The sequence below is a fragment of the Pezoporus occidentalis genome, unplaced genomic scaffold, assembly GCF_034315485.1.
Source record: "Pezoporus occidentalis ecotype Australia unplaced genomic scaffold, CSIRO_AGI_Poc_V1 ctg145, whole genome shotgun sequence".
NCBI classification, from domain to species: domain Eukaryota; kingdom Metazoa; phylum Chordata; class Aves; order Psittaciformes; family Psittacidae; genus Pezoporus; species Pezoporus occidentalis.
This window is the reverse complement of record NW_026913263.1, coordinates 764,744-779,205: the sequence shown is the minus strand read 5'-3', so window position 1 is coordinate 779,205 and position 14,462 is coordinate 764,744. Positions and strand designations below refer to the sequence as shown.

Genomic DNA, 14,462 nt, shown 5'->3' with positions numbered 1-14,462 from the left:
TACTGTAATTGGGTCTTGCAGTGAATGTTCGTAATGTAAAATATATAATCATATCTTATTTTACTATATTTTTCTCAATGCTACTGTATTTCAATTAAGTATATCAGGGTGCATTATTTGGAACATTTGAACACATGAAAAATATTACTTAAGAAATAGGTTAGCAAATCATTTGGGAGCAACACAGTGAAAAATCTAAAGAATATGGATTTAGGGGGGATTGCTTTGCATTTATCTTTATGTGTGGTTTTGTACCTAAAGGAAAACGCTGTTGTAAGCATATAGCTATAGTTTTTTCTTCAGTGGCTGAAGATCTCTGTGTGCTAACAAATTGAATGGTCTGATCCTTTTGCTTTATTCACATGAACAGTGTGATTGAACTTGTTGTATGTAAGAGAATTATTTTTACCCTAATGTTCAAGCAAGTCGTGTAAAACATGTCTGTTGAGAAGTAGGTTGACAAGATGCAGTATGAGAACATGTTTCACTATTGAATGAGGTGGAATAATGTAACCTTAATCCTGAAGTGTTAAAACAAATTTAAACCCCAGATCCGCACATTTGAATTCCAAATTAGCAGAGTTGTAGGTTTGGTTTTGTGTTTGTTTAGTTTACACCATTTTTCATCTCCAGTGTTAGTGTTGCTACACAAACCTTCTGCATGTTTATCAGGAGGCTGCTTTTCTTCTCCCATGCCTAGGTCTGTCTTTTGCTCTTGATGCTTTTTCTTCTCAGGTGTTTTGTTTCTTTACCTACTGACTTAACTCTTCACGAAGAAGTGACTTCTTGCATGCTATTTTTAATAAGAAAGTAGTAGCTTCTTGACCTACATGTGTAAAAAGAATCTGTTGAATGAGAGTTGTGCAGTGCAATAGTGATGTTTAATCCATAAAGAAGTGTGCTGTGAAAGATACCTGCAGTATTATACCTGCAAATGATAATGTTTAAAAAACCCCCACACGGTGTAATGGGCTAAGCTTTGCTCAAGCACCGTGTGGTGATTGTAGTCATTCTGTCAGATCTTGTGAATTAGTACATGGTGCAAGCTCAGGAGAAATCCATTACTTTATATAGGATAGCATAACTCTAAGATAAAACTGTGCATCTTGCTGAAAGCACTCGTGGTCTTTTCAAATAAGACCTGGTAATCAAGGAAACTTTCAAAACCCTGGGGAATAAAAGCACAATCTCAAAGGAGCAGGGTGCTTACAGGAAAACAAAAGGATAATCCAGTGTCTCTTTACAGTGTTGTAATAATTATGCTCTGTATTTCCTTTGCCAGTAGTTTTGAGGATGATCCCTTAAAGCCAATTCATGCCAGTTTTCAAATTGCTGAGAAGAGAGGTCCTCAGACAAAGTGCTTTCCTGACTAGAAGGAGGTGTTTGCACAGGGGTGGTTTAGGTTTTGTTTTTTAAGCCCTCTATCCTGTCATTTTACTGAAGGTGCCTTTACCCCAGACTTTACATACAGAAAAAGATACGTTGATTTTGATTATAGTATCTGCAACTCCCCAAGATGAAACTCATCTGAATATTCAGATTGTTTGTGCTGCAGCTCCTGTACGTGTGAATTAGGCTAGCTGGGCAAAGTAGGTTCTTAAAAGAAAAACAAAGTGTCTGTTGTTGAAGCATTCTTGGCTGAGTGGCTCTTCAATGTGGTCCTTGGTTTGCCTTGAAAATCTAAAATCAAACATATCTCATCTTCTACTTCTGCCTTACTTCTCAGGATTCTTTTGTCAGACAATTTGGAGAAATTAATGTGAGCCCATGCAAATAAGGGTCACTGCTGCGGGAGTCGACAGAAGATCCGTTGCTGTTTCAGCTTCACTTCTTAGAACAGTTTGTGCATAATTCTCTAAGTAGCGACTTTGCTGTCTGGGTTAAAAGGATTCACATACACACGAACCTTCTAGTGACGTGAAGAATGATTTTAGAGACTTGCTGAAGAATTCAAGGCTCCAAAAGATTCAGATAACTAGCTATATTTGTGAATGTGCTTATTATTAATCATAATGACTTACTGAATAACTGTAGTATTATTCCAAAAGAGCAAGTGCTCTTTTGTAGTGACTGGTGTACAAAGCATTCAATTGCTACATTTAGAGCAATTGAATGAAAGAGCAGGAAATGTAGGGAATCTCCCATACTAAGTTCTCAGGTACCTCTGCAGCTAAGTTTTATATATTCTTGTAGAATAAAGGAATAAATATATACGCATGCACACACATACATACACACATGTGCATTTGAGTCTTATAAATCTGGATACCAATTGATAACACATTTAACTTTCATTATGGTTGTGTATGCATTTTTTTAAATAAAATGCAGTGAAATAGTTGTCTTTGTTACTCTGGAACTGTTCATGTGCTTGAAATCGGAATTCTTGAGTTTCAGTCAGTTTGTGTGCCTGCCATTCTGCATGCTTTCATACCAGGACACGGAAGTCTAAATGGCTGTTTCCAAACCTACCTAAACCTGATGAATGTCTCCTACTGCATTCCCCGCTCCCCAGTTTAATGTGACAGGGTTGAAACCCATGTGCTATAGCATCTGCCTTTCCTCTGAAGCTACAAAAAACTCCATCCATGTTTCATGAAATGCCATGCTGTCTCTAAAGCATGTGATGTTGCTGTGGTAGTTTGAATGACTCTGAGATCCTTGACTGGTCTCACTCAAGTTATCAGGACATCAGTTGTGCGCATGCTTGTCTTTCATAGCTTTCCCCTCTCTCTGTTCCCCTCTCTGCACCCTTCCGCTTATGATCTCCACTTGAGAGAGAATTGAAACAGTAAATGGTGTTACCTTGTCTGCATGCCATGCATTGAGGAGGTGAAAGGGTGTGGCAATAGTTTGCCACCTGTCAGTGCTGAAAGACAGTTTTCTTCTGTCAAGTGACAAAGCATGAGCATCCTTCTGGATTGAAATACACGTGGCCTGCACGTTCTAAAGAACACCCTATTTTCCAAGTCAGATGGCTGTAGCCCTGCTGCTGGCAGTAGCTGTGAGTAACAGCATTCAGAGTAAAATTCAAAATGTCTGGTTTATCCATGTATTTTTATTGCTAGGGAGCAGGTTTGTTCAGATTAAAAATGTTACAACTTCAGTGACTTTAATTATTACCTTGAGACTCTCATATAGTCACTGAAGAAACACCAGCTGATGCCTGAAGCGCCAGTTAAGGGTATTATCTTACCCCTGCAAATTCTGGTATCCACACAAGTGTTGATTTGCATGCTGTTAATGTGTGTGTATGTTAATAACAGCGTTCTTAAGCCATGCATGTGATATCTTTAAAGTTTCTGTTACTGCAGCAGTGGAAGCATGGCCAAATAAAGGCTGTATGGTATTTGGGACACCTAAGCAGCAGATACAGCTTGAAATCAGGGCTTTTGAGAAGTGATAATCTTTGCCATGCTTCCAAGTTGTACCATGCAGATGAGTGAGGAATCGCACTTCACACTGTCCGTCATTGCTGTGGAACAGTGCAGGTTTCCTTCCACCTGCTGTCCTGTGCCTGGGCCTAATTGAGTCACTCCCAGTACCCTGGGTTTACCCTGAGAAAGAGATCTCCAGTGAGATACCTCTTTTCCCTTTTCATCCCGTTTCCTCTTTGCCTGTTGTGCAATGTGCCAGTGGAGCTGAAGTCTCTTGGACCCACAGAGCTGCTGCAGAAGATCTTCCCTAGCTATTAAACTAGTCTTTGGAGCACAGGAGTGGCTTCTTAATGGTCCTCTATTTGGCTAAGGCCAAGATAAAAAACCTTCTATCTCTTCTGCTTTTGTTGCAGCATCTCTGAGTTCATTGTTAGCGTATTCCTGTGGTTCTGCTGGCATGAGGTTGCTCCCTGACATGGTGTTGGCAGCTTGGGTTAGGTATTCATCTGCTGCTTGTCCTTGTCCTGGCACTGCTCAGAGCAGCAAGCTCTGAACAGAGTGGTCTTGGCATTGATGGTTTTGGCATCAAGAAGCTTTTGCTAAACAAAGTTACAATCCCTCTTCTGGGTCACTTTGAGTGCCTTTAGCTCTGCACACTAGTTATATGCAGGTTGAAAGGTAAAAGCAATTATTTATTGGCTATTCTGTGCAAAAGAGAGCTTTCCTCCTAGAAAGGATTTGAGGGTTACTCATGTTACAGCAAAGTACGCTTATTTTTGTAGGACAAAGAAGGTTTGAATCTTGAAACGGACTCTCCTGACAGTGCTTTCTTTAAGAGCCAAGTTCAGCTTTAGGACTTGCTGTAAATACTTGTGTAGTTTATTTTCAGAATTCTGCTGGTTACGGTACTGTATGTGGGTTTTTTCCCCTGCAGTCTGCAGCTGATGTGACTTTATTTAACCCGGGTAGCTGAGCTTTATTCTTCTGAGAAGAGATCAATCCCCTTCAATTAGGACCCTTTTGTTTTCCCACTGCTGAGTTTTCCATGTGGCACACCTCTTGTTCCTTAAGTGGAAACCTGAAAAAGGTTATGAGGTGGCTTTTAGAAATAACATCCTGTTTTGTTCAAGGCACTTCTGAGATCCGAAAACATTGATAGCTCTTCTGACTGCTTAGATTAGGAAGTTGAGGTGTGTGGGCCTGCCCCAGGGTTCCTTTTGCTACTTAGGTAAGCTTGCGCTATTGCTGAGACCTGTGAGTGAGATCCATCTTTGGAAAGACTGTTTCTCTTCATCCAAGAGTACGCAGGTTTCTGGCTTCATGTTTCCCACACTGTGAATTTCCATCTGTACAGGTAGCTGTAGGTGAATGATTGCTTGTTTACCTAAGCCTTTTTTTTTTATATGTGGTGGTGTGACAGTCCATTTTTCTGTCCTGCTTTTCAGAGGCCTTGTTGAATTCTAGGGTTCAGAGGAGCTAAGCAGGAAGCCTAATGCTTTCTATAGCTGAAAAAGCCCTAGAAACAAAGTGAAGGGCCGGAGATGCGTTCTTGCATATACTGCTAAGTAATTTGGCTTTTATTACTGGCCCTCAAGTAGCCTCCAGTGTGAATATATGTACATACAATGCATTTAGAAGGAAACGTTATAAGTTAGTGCTGGTCTTGATGTGCAGGGGAACAGGCATAATGGGCACTTTTCCTTCTGTTTTCCTCAGATTTTATTACCATGGAAGTAATTCTTGCAGCTCTTTGAGGGATTCTTTGTTGGGTAGGATAAACAGGGAGCAGAGCTGTGTATCAGCTTACTCTTCACTTTTCTTAGCTTGTATCAAATGTTGTTGGGTGGTATTGAAAAAAGCAGTTGCAAATGATTGCGTGCTTTCCTAGGTTCTGTGTTTCACCTAAGAAACATCCTGTTTAGGCTCTATGGTAGGTTTAGCTGGAATGGATCACTGTGCAGTGTGGTTGTACCACTTTGGGTAGTCTGCTTGGTTTATCTTCTGCGCTGTGCAGTACAGCCCATGCAAAAGCAAAGTTGAAATAGTTTGCAACAAAGTTGACTTGTCCAGAACACACTGGAATGGATATGATTCTATTTGCTTTTAGAGTACTTGGATTAAAAGTTTGTCTTGGGCATAGTGAGGATATAAAGCATGAGGTGTTCAAAATCAGTTAAATTGGGAAAGCACAGGTAATTCCTTGTGCTCTTCAAGGCCAGGGTGGACAGGGCCTTGAACAACCTGGCCTAGTGGAAGGTGTCCCTGCCTATGGCAGGGGGTTGGAACTGGATGGTCTTAAGGTCCTTTCCAGCCCAACACGTTCTGTGATCCTGTCATACTCAGTTTCTTCAAACCGAACAATGTTGCCCTGCCATTCATCAGGATTTATCATGTAGGTGTCTTTGTCATGACATTTACCCAGAAATACACATTGATGCAACATTAAGATGCAATGCAAAGTACTGAATTTGTTCCTCGTGTCCTCATAAATGTTCAGGCATAACAACACTTTCTTCAGTTCTTACTGTGCACTGGTGGCAGCAGTAGGCTCATCCTATGCCTCTCTTCCTCTGGGCTGAAAGACACAAAGGATAATTACTAGACAGTTTATCTGTTCAAATTGTGGACACTTACAACTGTTATTTTGCATCAACTTCCTTACAAAATTCTTGTAGTTTCATAACCATGTTTCTCTGATTCTTAAATTTTAAATCCCATCTTTTTCACCATTTTCTTGAAATCAGATCCCTTTAAAGTCTATGTACCACTAGAAAATGAACGCCATAAAGAGTTAACAACTACTTATTTGTAATATAGTAACATCTAAAAACCATAGTCACTGTTGAGGTTTAACTACGTTGTATGTGTTTTAATCACAACTAGCTGGTGCACCTGCCTGGATTTGTTGACCGTTGTGATTGAATCCTCCAAAATAAATGTTCTTTAAAATATATCATGAGATCAGTAGTAATCAATTTAAGACTTAATTCCAGAGTGAAGCTTTAGTGCATTTTAGTGAAAAATGGAATGCAGAGGTAATTTTCTATATGTGTTTTTTTAAAAAAAGCATTGTGCCTTTTCTCATAGCTTTTACTTTGAGATACAGAGTGAGGTTTTGGTGATGTTCCCTGTAAGCAAATCGGGAATTACCACTTAGTGCATTCAGGTTCTGATGAGCTCTTTTTACTTTATCTTGCTTGCATGGAGTTTGAGGAAACTTAGAGAAGGGTGATTCCAAAAATGTACCACACTGAAAAAAAGGAAAGGGAAACTAAGATTTGGAGGGCATAATCTACAAGATAAAAGGGAAATAGAAGAATTTTCAAATATATGAAAGTACCTACAAAAGGGAGGTCAATAAAATGTTTTCCATTGTCTCCAAAAGAAAAAAATCCTGGAGGCAAATAGCAGCAAAGGAAGTTCAGCTTACAAGGTGCATGTATGTTGTCTGAGCCACTGTGACAGGTTGTCCAGTGAGGATTTACATCTCCACTTGACATTAATATTCTAGGGTTTTAAGCAAGCTGTGCAACACCACCACTTTTAAATTGATCTGTGTGGGTGTGGAACAGCAGAAATACCCTCTGTTTCCTTGGAATACTGTGCAGAAATACCTTGGAATTTAGGTTTAGCGAATGTTGTGTGGCTCATTTCCACAGGCAAGGAGGGCTGTGTTATTCAGTCCTCATAATAAATTACTGGGCACCGTTTAAAACCAGGCGAAACCTCTGTGAGGAGAGGTTTAAGGCATGAGCTAGGGGATTTCTCAGGGGTGCTTCCATTCTGGTTTTCTACAGCTCTGTAAACACATCACGTTTCAGCTTTGAGGGTTTGTTTTGAGATTAAGAACAGGAAACTCAGAAATAAGGTAGTTTTCTTTGATACGTGCTTTATCCTCTAGCCTGCCTATCTCTAAATCATTAATAGATGCCTTGGGTTGTGTTCTAACTGCTGCAGTTCTGTTCAGCAAACTTAGGGGAAACCACGTTTTTCCGTATTTGGTGACAAGTTTGCCATGCTGTGTATCTTGAAGTTGAAATGTATGCTTATTTCTAAGATTCAGAGTCTATGAATGTAAGAGTTAGCAGCAGGCTGTTATTTAATGTTGGTAACAATGAATCATAGGACAGATACATCATGTTTTCTCCTGTGACCTTAAAAATGCATAGCATGTTACTCAAAAACAGGTGTTGCTGGCACAGTTGCGTGGACTTAATGGAAATCACCCATTTTAAGGAGCTGTATGTGGTGTTTGTGCATATATTTATATTGATGTGATTGCTATGAAGTTTGATCAGTTATAGAAATAAATGGAAAACAGTTTTGTTTTTAAATATAAGCAGTCATTTCATGGGAAAATAAATCTTTATGTCCTATCTTAATGAGAAATTTGTTTAATAAAGAAGATGGAGTTTGATTTTTTTTCCATGCTAAGATTTGTGTATGTCTTGGATCCATCAATTATTTTCTTTTATATTGACTCAGATTTCCTAGCAGGCTGTATTTAAAACAAAATCAAGGCGCTCTTTGCCACTTCTGAGCCTCATGATGAGACATATCATAGTTCAGCCAAGTATGGAGTCCTTATTCTGAGAAACAATATACAGTTACTTTGTGCTGTTCTTCTCTGTTCTTCATAGCAAATTAACAACAAGTTTTCTCAGCGCTCTTTTAAATGTTGCAGGTACTAAATCATATCTGTCCTCTGTAGGAAGAAAAACATTAAAAGGAGGAAGTTGCTGGAAAAAAATGATTTTTAAGGACAGTGGCTTTAGGTTATCTGAGTTTAGTTTTACCAAGTTTGGGTTCTTGCCTGTGTGAGTACTGGGCTGCAGTAGGTAGAAGATGATGTGCAGGCAGTTGAACGTGCTGCTTGTGTAGTAGTTGGGCCTGGCCAGCTTTGCCTGTAGATCTCTGATGGTTGGGCATGGCCAGGCCTCCTCCATAAAACTCACACCCTGGAACTCATCAGCATGCGTGCTCCTGTGGGGTCTTCCAGGCTCAGTTCTTAATGGTTAGTTAGCTTTACATTCTGAGGCTGAAGCATTAGACCCAGATATGAGGAGAGCAGCATATTTTAAACAAGAATTCAAGTATTGTGTGTCCTGCGGAGTGGAGGAGCAGCTCATCTACCATGATGTGCTCCGTTTCCGTTGTTGAACTGGGTGGTGTTTTCAGCACCTTTTTCCTGATGGACCTTGCATGGAGGGTCGTTACTTTCACCTGTGCAAAACAGGAGTAATTGGGTTCTGTTCAACTTGTAGCTTTTGCAGCATTGACTTTTACTCCTGGTTTATTGACCTCTCTGGGGCTGCTACCTGATAAATACAAGAAAAATAATTGGGTTTGTGAATTTAGATCCTGAAGTTTGGTCTCTAGTCTCACAGACATACCAAAGATCAGACACGTACAAAGGATTTATGTTTGTTTAAACAACACTAGAAATGCATGGTAATGGCTTTTCCTGTCTTCAAAAAGACAGGTTTTTAAAGGCTGGAGATTTTATTAAAAGAAGTACTACAAAAAGACTCGTGTACCAGCACATGAGGAAAGTGCTCAGTAGAGAGTCTTGCTGGAGTGACTGCATGCATCTTTGCCACAGTGGCTAATGAGTGTGAGTACAGTGAATTCAGTATACTAAGCTGCTTTTATTCGTGTTGGGAATTCCAGGTTCTTAATTGCTTGTCATCATTGCAGAGCAAAAGAATCATAGACTAGTTAGAGTTGGAAAGGACCTTAAGGTCATCCAGTTCCAACCCCCCTGCTTTGGGCAGGGACACCTCACACTAAACCATGTCACCCAAGGCTTCATCCAGCCTGGCCTTGAACACTGCCAGGGAATATTAAATTAAAAGGAAACACCACAAAAAAAACCAAACAAAACTAAAAAAAAACCAAGAACAAATAAGCACGCAAGCAAAAACCCAAACCCTTAAAAACTTTTGGCCTCTGTGAGGCACAGCTGGTTTTTGAGATGATCTCAGCAGCTGCATAGTTCTCGGTCACTTTGCTTCTGTGTGAAGTAGGCAATGCCACAAATTAACATAGCGTGGTTTGTCTGTTTTCAGGCTGGTACAGAGGTGTTTCCATTAAGAAGCCCAATGTAAAGGTAAGTGTATATACATCTTTCTAATCTAGTGGGAGATTATATCCATCTTGCTTTTGCAACCTAATAACCTTTTTGTTTTCCTCACCCTTAGGATTTTACTTCTCTAACTTGTTTTCCTGTAGGAGGATTGGCTTTATTTTCTATATTGAGAGAATGATGGTTGTTAGTTACCCAAAGGATCAGAAAACTTCCTGACATGTACCATGTAATCGTTCCATCATCTCTAGTTCTCTTTAAGAAAAGCATAGATGGGTGATCTAGCACTGCTTGGTTCGGGGTTTTTAAAGAACAAGTTTTAAAAATTACATTATTAATCTAAGACAACTTTGAAAAAAGTCTCATGAAAAAGAGTATTGTGAGTTCGTTCTTTTTTTCAGATCTTCATACTTTGAGCACTGCATTTGGTTGTTTTCCAGTCATATCCCTTTATTGCTCTTGGAGGAATTTTTGAGTGTTCTGATATGAATCATTTGCAAGTGCATGTATATTTTTGTAAATGTATATATCCAAACAGGTAAATAGTTGCTTCTATGTAAGCATCACTTCATTATCTTTTGGTTTAAATATAGCTTGTATTTAAAAAAGGAGAGTACCAGATTCCTCATGCTTACCAGTGTCATGGAATATTATACTACCTGTATTATGCTTTCATGACTGTAATACTCTCTTAATGGGAAAGCCTGCATTCATTGTGCGCGTCTTGGTATGACTTCTGCTTGCCTGTATATTCAGTTTTGATAAGAGAGCTCTTCAAAGCTTCTTTGGTGTCTTAGGTAACCAGTACAGGATCACAGAAATAAATGGCATTAACTGGAAGTGAATCAAACCAGAAACTGAAGTAGCATTTCTTCCTTTTCCAGACTTTTGTGTGGCTGACAGCATGCACATTTGCTTTTTTGTCTGATGAAGTCATTCCTGTTAGAGTCATCTTTTTTCCTTCTGCAATTTCAGTCTTGCCCATGAAAGAGGAATTTTTGTTACCAGTTTGAATCATCTTTGCTTAGTATTCCTTTCAACCCCTCCATGGAAACTTTTCTTCCTCAATTGTACTGCTTAAAGCTCTAAAAATTTAAAGCTCAAGTGCGACTTGAGCACTGACTTTTTTGTCAGAGGCTGTCAGTTGTTAACCTGAAGATTGCCAATGCTGATCCTGTATGACCATGAAAGTGCAGGCTTACTGGTCTTACACACTGGGTCTAGCTCTGGGGATTCAGGGCCACGTGTTTTACAGAGATAATGGACTGCTATGAAAAGTTGGTTTATATTACCTCTTTCCTCATCACACAAGAGCACAATGGCACAGGAAAGGTTAGAATCCAACCATCATGGGAGCAAGCAGAAGGCAAATAACTGGAGCTAGACCAAGGGTTTAAACAGCTTTGTGTTGGAAAGAGAGAGGAAAACTGGATAGCTCCAATGTATGCAAGTAATAATTTTTTTAGACCTACGTCCTTGTCATCTAATGTAATGTAGCATTCAGAGGCCTGGTCTGGAAGGATACTGATGCTATGCTGCAGACTGCACAATAGCCACTTCTCTGGCTCTCCTGGCTAACTTGCATCTCTCCACTAAATGTTCCTGGTAGTTACCTCTAGTACTCCCTCCTTTCTGTTGATTGCAAGCTGCTGCTTGACACACCTCCTTCCTGCCTGCTCATCGCCTTACTGGATTACTGGGCTCAGTCTTTGCTGTCAGAAGACAATGGGCTAAACTTAAATATTTACTTTTAAATCAGTCTTGTTCCTTCCAAGGCAGCTGTGGAGGTGGTTTGAGTCAGTGTGCAGTCCTGTGCTAAGAAGGACTGATGTGATGACTTGTGACTAACTGCTTGGTGACTTTTGACTCTGGCATCTTTGACACAGTGTTAGGGGGTTTGGTTTTTTTTAATAGGTATATTGACAATTATTTATTGTGGCTTAAGATATGAGCACTATAAACTGCAAATGTGTTTTTCTAATGTACAGACATTTTTCTCTTGCAGGGGATTTTTCCTGCAAACTATATCCACTTGAAAAAAGCAATCGTCAGTAACAGAGGGTGAGTATTTCTCCATCTTTCTAAGAAGCTGCCATGCTTCTCATCTAGAAGGGAATCTAAGCAATAGTTAATAACATTGATAGAGTGGTTTTAGTTCATCGTAGCTTGTGTATTAGGGTTTGAAAATTCAATGTAATTCTGCAGAGTTTCAGGGAGTTTTTTTGTTCTTTAATAAAGCAAGACTCAATTCTCTTGGTTACCCCTGTTCACGTTAGGTACCTCTAAAGTTACAATTTTATGAGCGCCTGGAACACAAGCATTTTCAAGAGCTCTGTTAAACATTTTTCCTTTCTGCTTGTTTCTTCACTAGTAAAGTTCTCTGTGTTCCTGTTTGTTGTGGAGGCACTGGCCTGTAGACACCCTGTCTCATGTATCAGCAGTTTCAGTGAGGCATAGTCATGTTACTTTGAAACTTTGCAAAAGGATCCAACCTGCCACACCTCAAACCAAAGAATAACTGAAGCACACTGCTGGAAATGCTGTGCCTTCACTGTGTTTATATATAGCTTGTATGTTGCTGGAGGTGGGTCTAGTTTAGTCCATGTGAATAGCTATACTAATGGCAGTCGAATGTCAGATTTTACTGTGAGTAGGCTCTAAACCCTGCAAAGTTTCCTGAGAGATTGACTGAGACTCCTGAAATCAGTATCTTGTGTCTTCACAGCTTTCTAACCTGCATATTCTAGATTAAGGCCCCTGCGGGGAGATAAGTGCAGCATTGCAGACAGTGACCCAAGGCAATAAATTAAATGTGGAACGTAAACCACATTAATGGCATTTAGTGAAGTACCTGCAGAAAAATGGGACTTCTGATAGTCTTGTTTTGTATGTTTGCCCTCAGAGGGACTGTGTAAAGATTACTAAGGGCAGCTGTAATACTAATGCTTCATCAATTTGGGGTGTAATAAAATTATATTTATAGCATAGAATTACTACTCCTAATGTGTACTCTTCTTAGGGGGAAGACCTGTTTCCTGCAATCTGTAATTAATTAGTACTTAGTTCAGAATTTATAAGGGACATTTATTATGATAATATTTTACTTAATTTCAGTTATTAAGCTGTTGTTCACTCATTCCACGGGTTTTACCTTTTCCTGATTCTCTTCCTCATCCCACCACGGGGTGGGGAGGGAGTGGCTGTGTGGCTGGCTGGTATTTGTCCACTTCAGTTGAAAACACACCACTGCACCAGCTACTAATAAGGAGAAAAGTAACTGTTAGAGCTGAACCCAGGAGAGGGTTAATTCACGAGGGTATGTTGTCAGCATCATTCTCATCCTAAATCCAAAGCCCAGGACTATACCAGTTACTAGGAAGAAAATTGTCCCAGATGAAACAAGGACAGCATGGCATATAATAATCTTATATTTGAGTCATAGACCCAGTGTAATATCATTAATATATAGTAGTTATAACAGAGGAAGTGCAGGGTTAGAGGGATGAAAACCATCCAATTTACACGGTTAAATGTTGTCCTGATGTGTGCTCTTTTTAAATGCAGCCATACTGTTGAAGGCTCATCTTCCGGAATGTTTTCTTTTTCACTCATGCCAAAAGTGTACAAATCCATTTCTAAAAATAATATTTAGAAAAAAACACCTTTCATTGGTTTTGTTTTTAACTCTCATGTTAGCTGAACAGTACAGTGTGATTCCTTTCATCCGTTAGTTTTCTGTGCTTTCCTACTGGAATGTTGAACTATTTTGAGTCCCTTCCCTGTAATATCACTTTATGGATATTGGAAAAGAACTATATTTGGCTTGATAATAGGAAGAAACCTGTGATCTGCTTTAGTGTCCTGCAATACTGAAAAAGTCTCCTGGATAGGAAAGATTAATAGCTGGTAGATCTTCTTGGTATTTAATGACATTGGCTAACAGATTAATTTGAGGGGGAAAAAAGGTTGGTCTGCCTTAGAGAGAAGGGATACAAACCTGTGAAGACCCCACTTCACAGGCAAGTTAATTTAACGTGCTGTAATCATGAAAGGCGTTTTCATTGACCTTGATTAGAATGAAATGGTAGATTTTGAACAGGTAACTGGGAAATGCTTCATATAAGCTGCTCTTATGGAATGTAATGGAGGAGCAGCTGATACGGCTCTGGAGTTGCTTCAGACAAAGTGTTCCCCTTAAGATATTTTCCTTTATGTTGAACAAATTCAAACAAATTCAAGTTGTAGCATTTCACAGATTACTGTGCTGGCATTTATTTCTTTTTCTACCTTTTCCAGGGCACTTTTCTTAACTTTTTCCCCTCTTCTTGTCTAGGCAATATGAAACAGTCGTGCCGCTTGAAGATTCTGTTGTGACTGAAGTCACAGCGACACTGCAGGAATGGGCCGTGCTATGGAAACAGCTGTATGTGGTAAGAACAGTACTTTCCTCCCTGTGTTTTACCTCTCAGATCTCTTTGGAGATATGGTGCCTGCATTTCAGTCAATTAGGAAAAAAGGATCATCAACATAGAACTGTTAGATTCATCTTATCTCCTGGGGGGTCCGCTAACTGCAGATCACTGATCAAGTGAGGTTCCTATGGGTTACAATGGAAATTTCAGCAGTTTTGGAATTCTGCATTCAGATCTGAAAGCTTCATCGTTTAAAAATAAGTAAACAGATTAGTGTTCTTAAATAGGAAAGAAATAATATATGTGTTGAATAACACAAGATGAAAGCCTTCTGTAAGTCCCATCAAAGACTTCAAAGAATTATTCAGACAGTATGTATTTGTTTTAGCATCTGGAGTTTGAAAGAAGAACTCGGAGGTGGTTTTGTATGATTGTTCCTTCATCTATTAGAAATAAAACCTCAAGATAATGCCTTGAGCTCTATACTCATCTGTTTTATATAATTTTCAGTTGCTGCCACATAATGTCACCTACTTCAGTTTTCATTACGTTCTTCTCTTCTTAATTGCCAAATCCCATAGAGCAGCA

At 39.4% G+C, this 14,462-nt stretch overlaps 1 protein-coding gene across 9 annotated transcripts in view; it reads left to right on the top strand.

The window, feature by feature from the left end:
- Positions 1-14,462, top strand: part of DOCK3 (dedicator of cytokinesis 3) — a 205,349-nt gene that overhangs the window by 21,094 nt on the left and 169,793 nt on the right. For all 9 annotated transcript variants that reach the window (XM_062610197.1, XM_062610194.1, XM_062610199.1 and 6 more), the window contains exons 3-5: positions 9,446-9,486; positions 11,468-11,523; positions 13,796-13,892. In XM_062610197.1, coding sequence (XP_062466181.1) covers positions 9,446-9,486; positions 11,468-11,523; positions 13,796-13,892 — 194 coding nt within the window. The remainder of the gene's footprint in view (positions 1-9,445; positions 9,487-11,467; positions 11,524-13,795; positions 13,893-14,462) is intronic.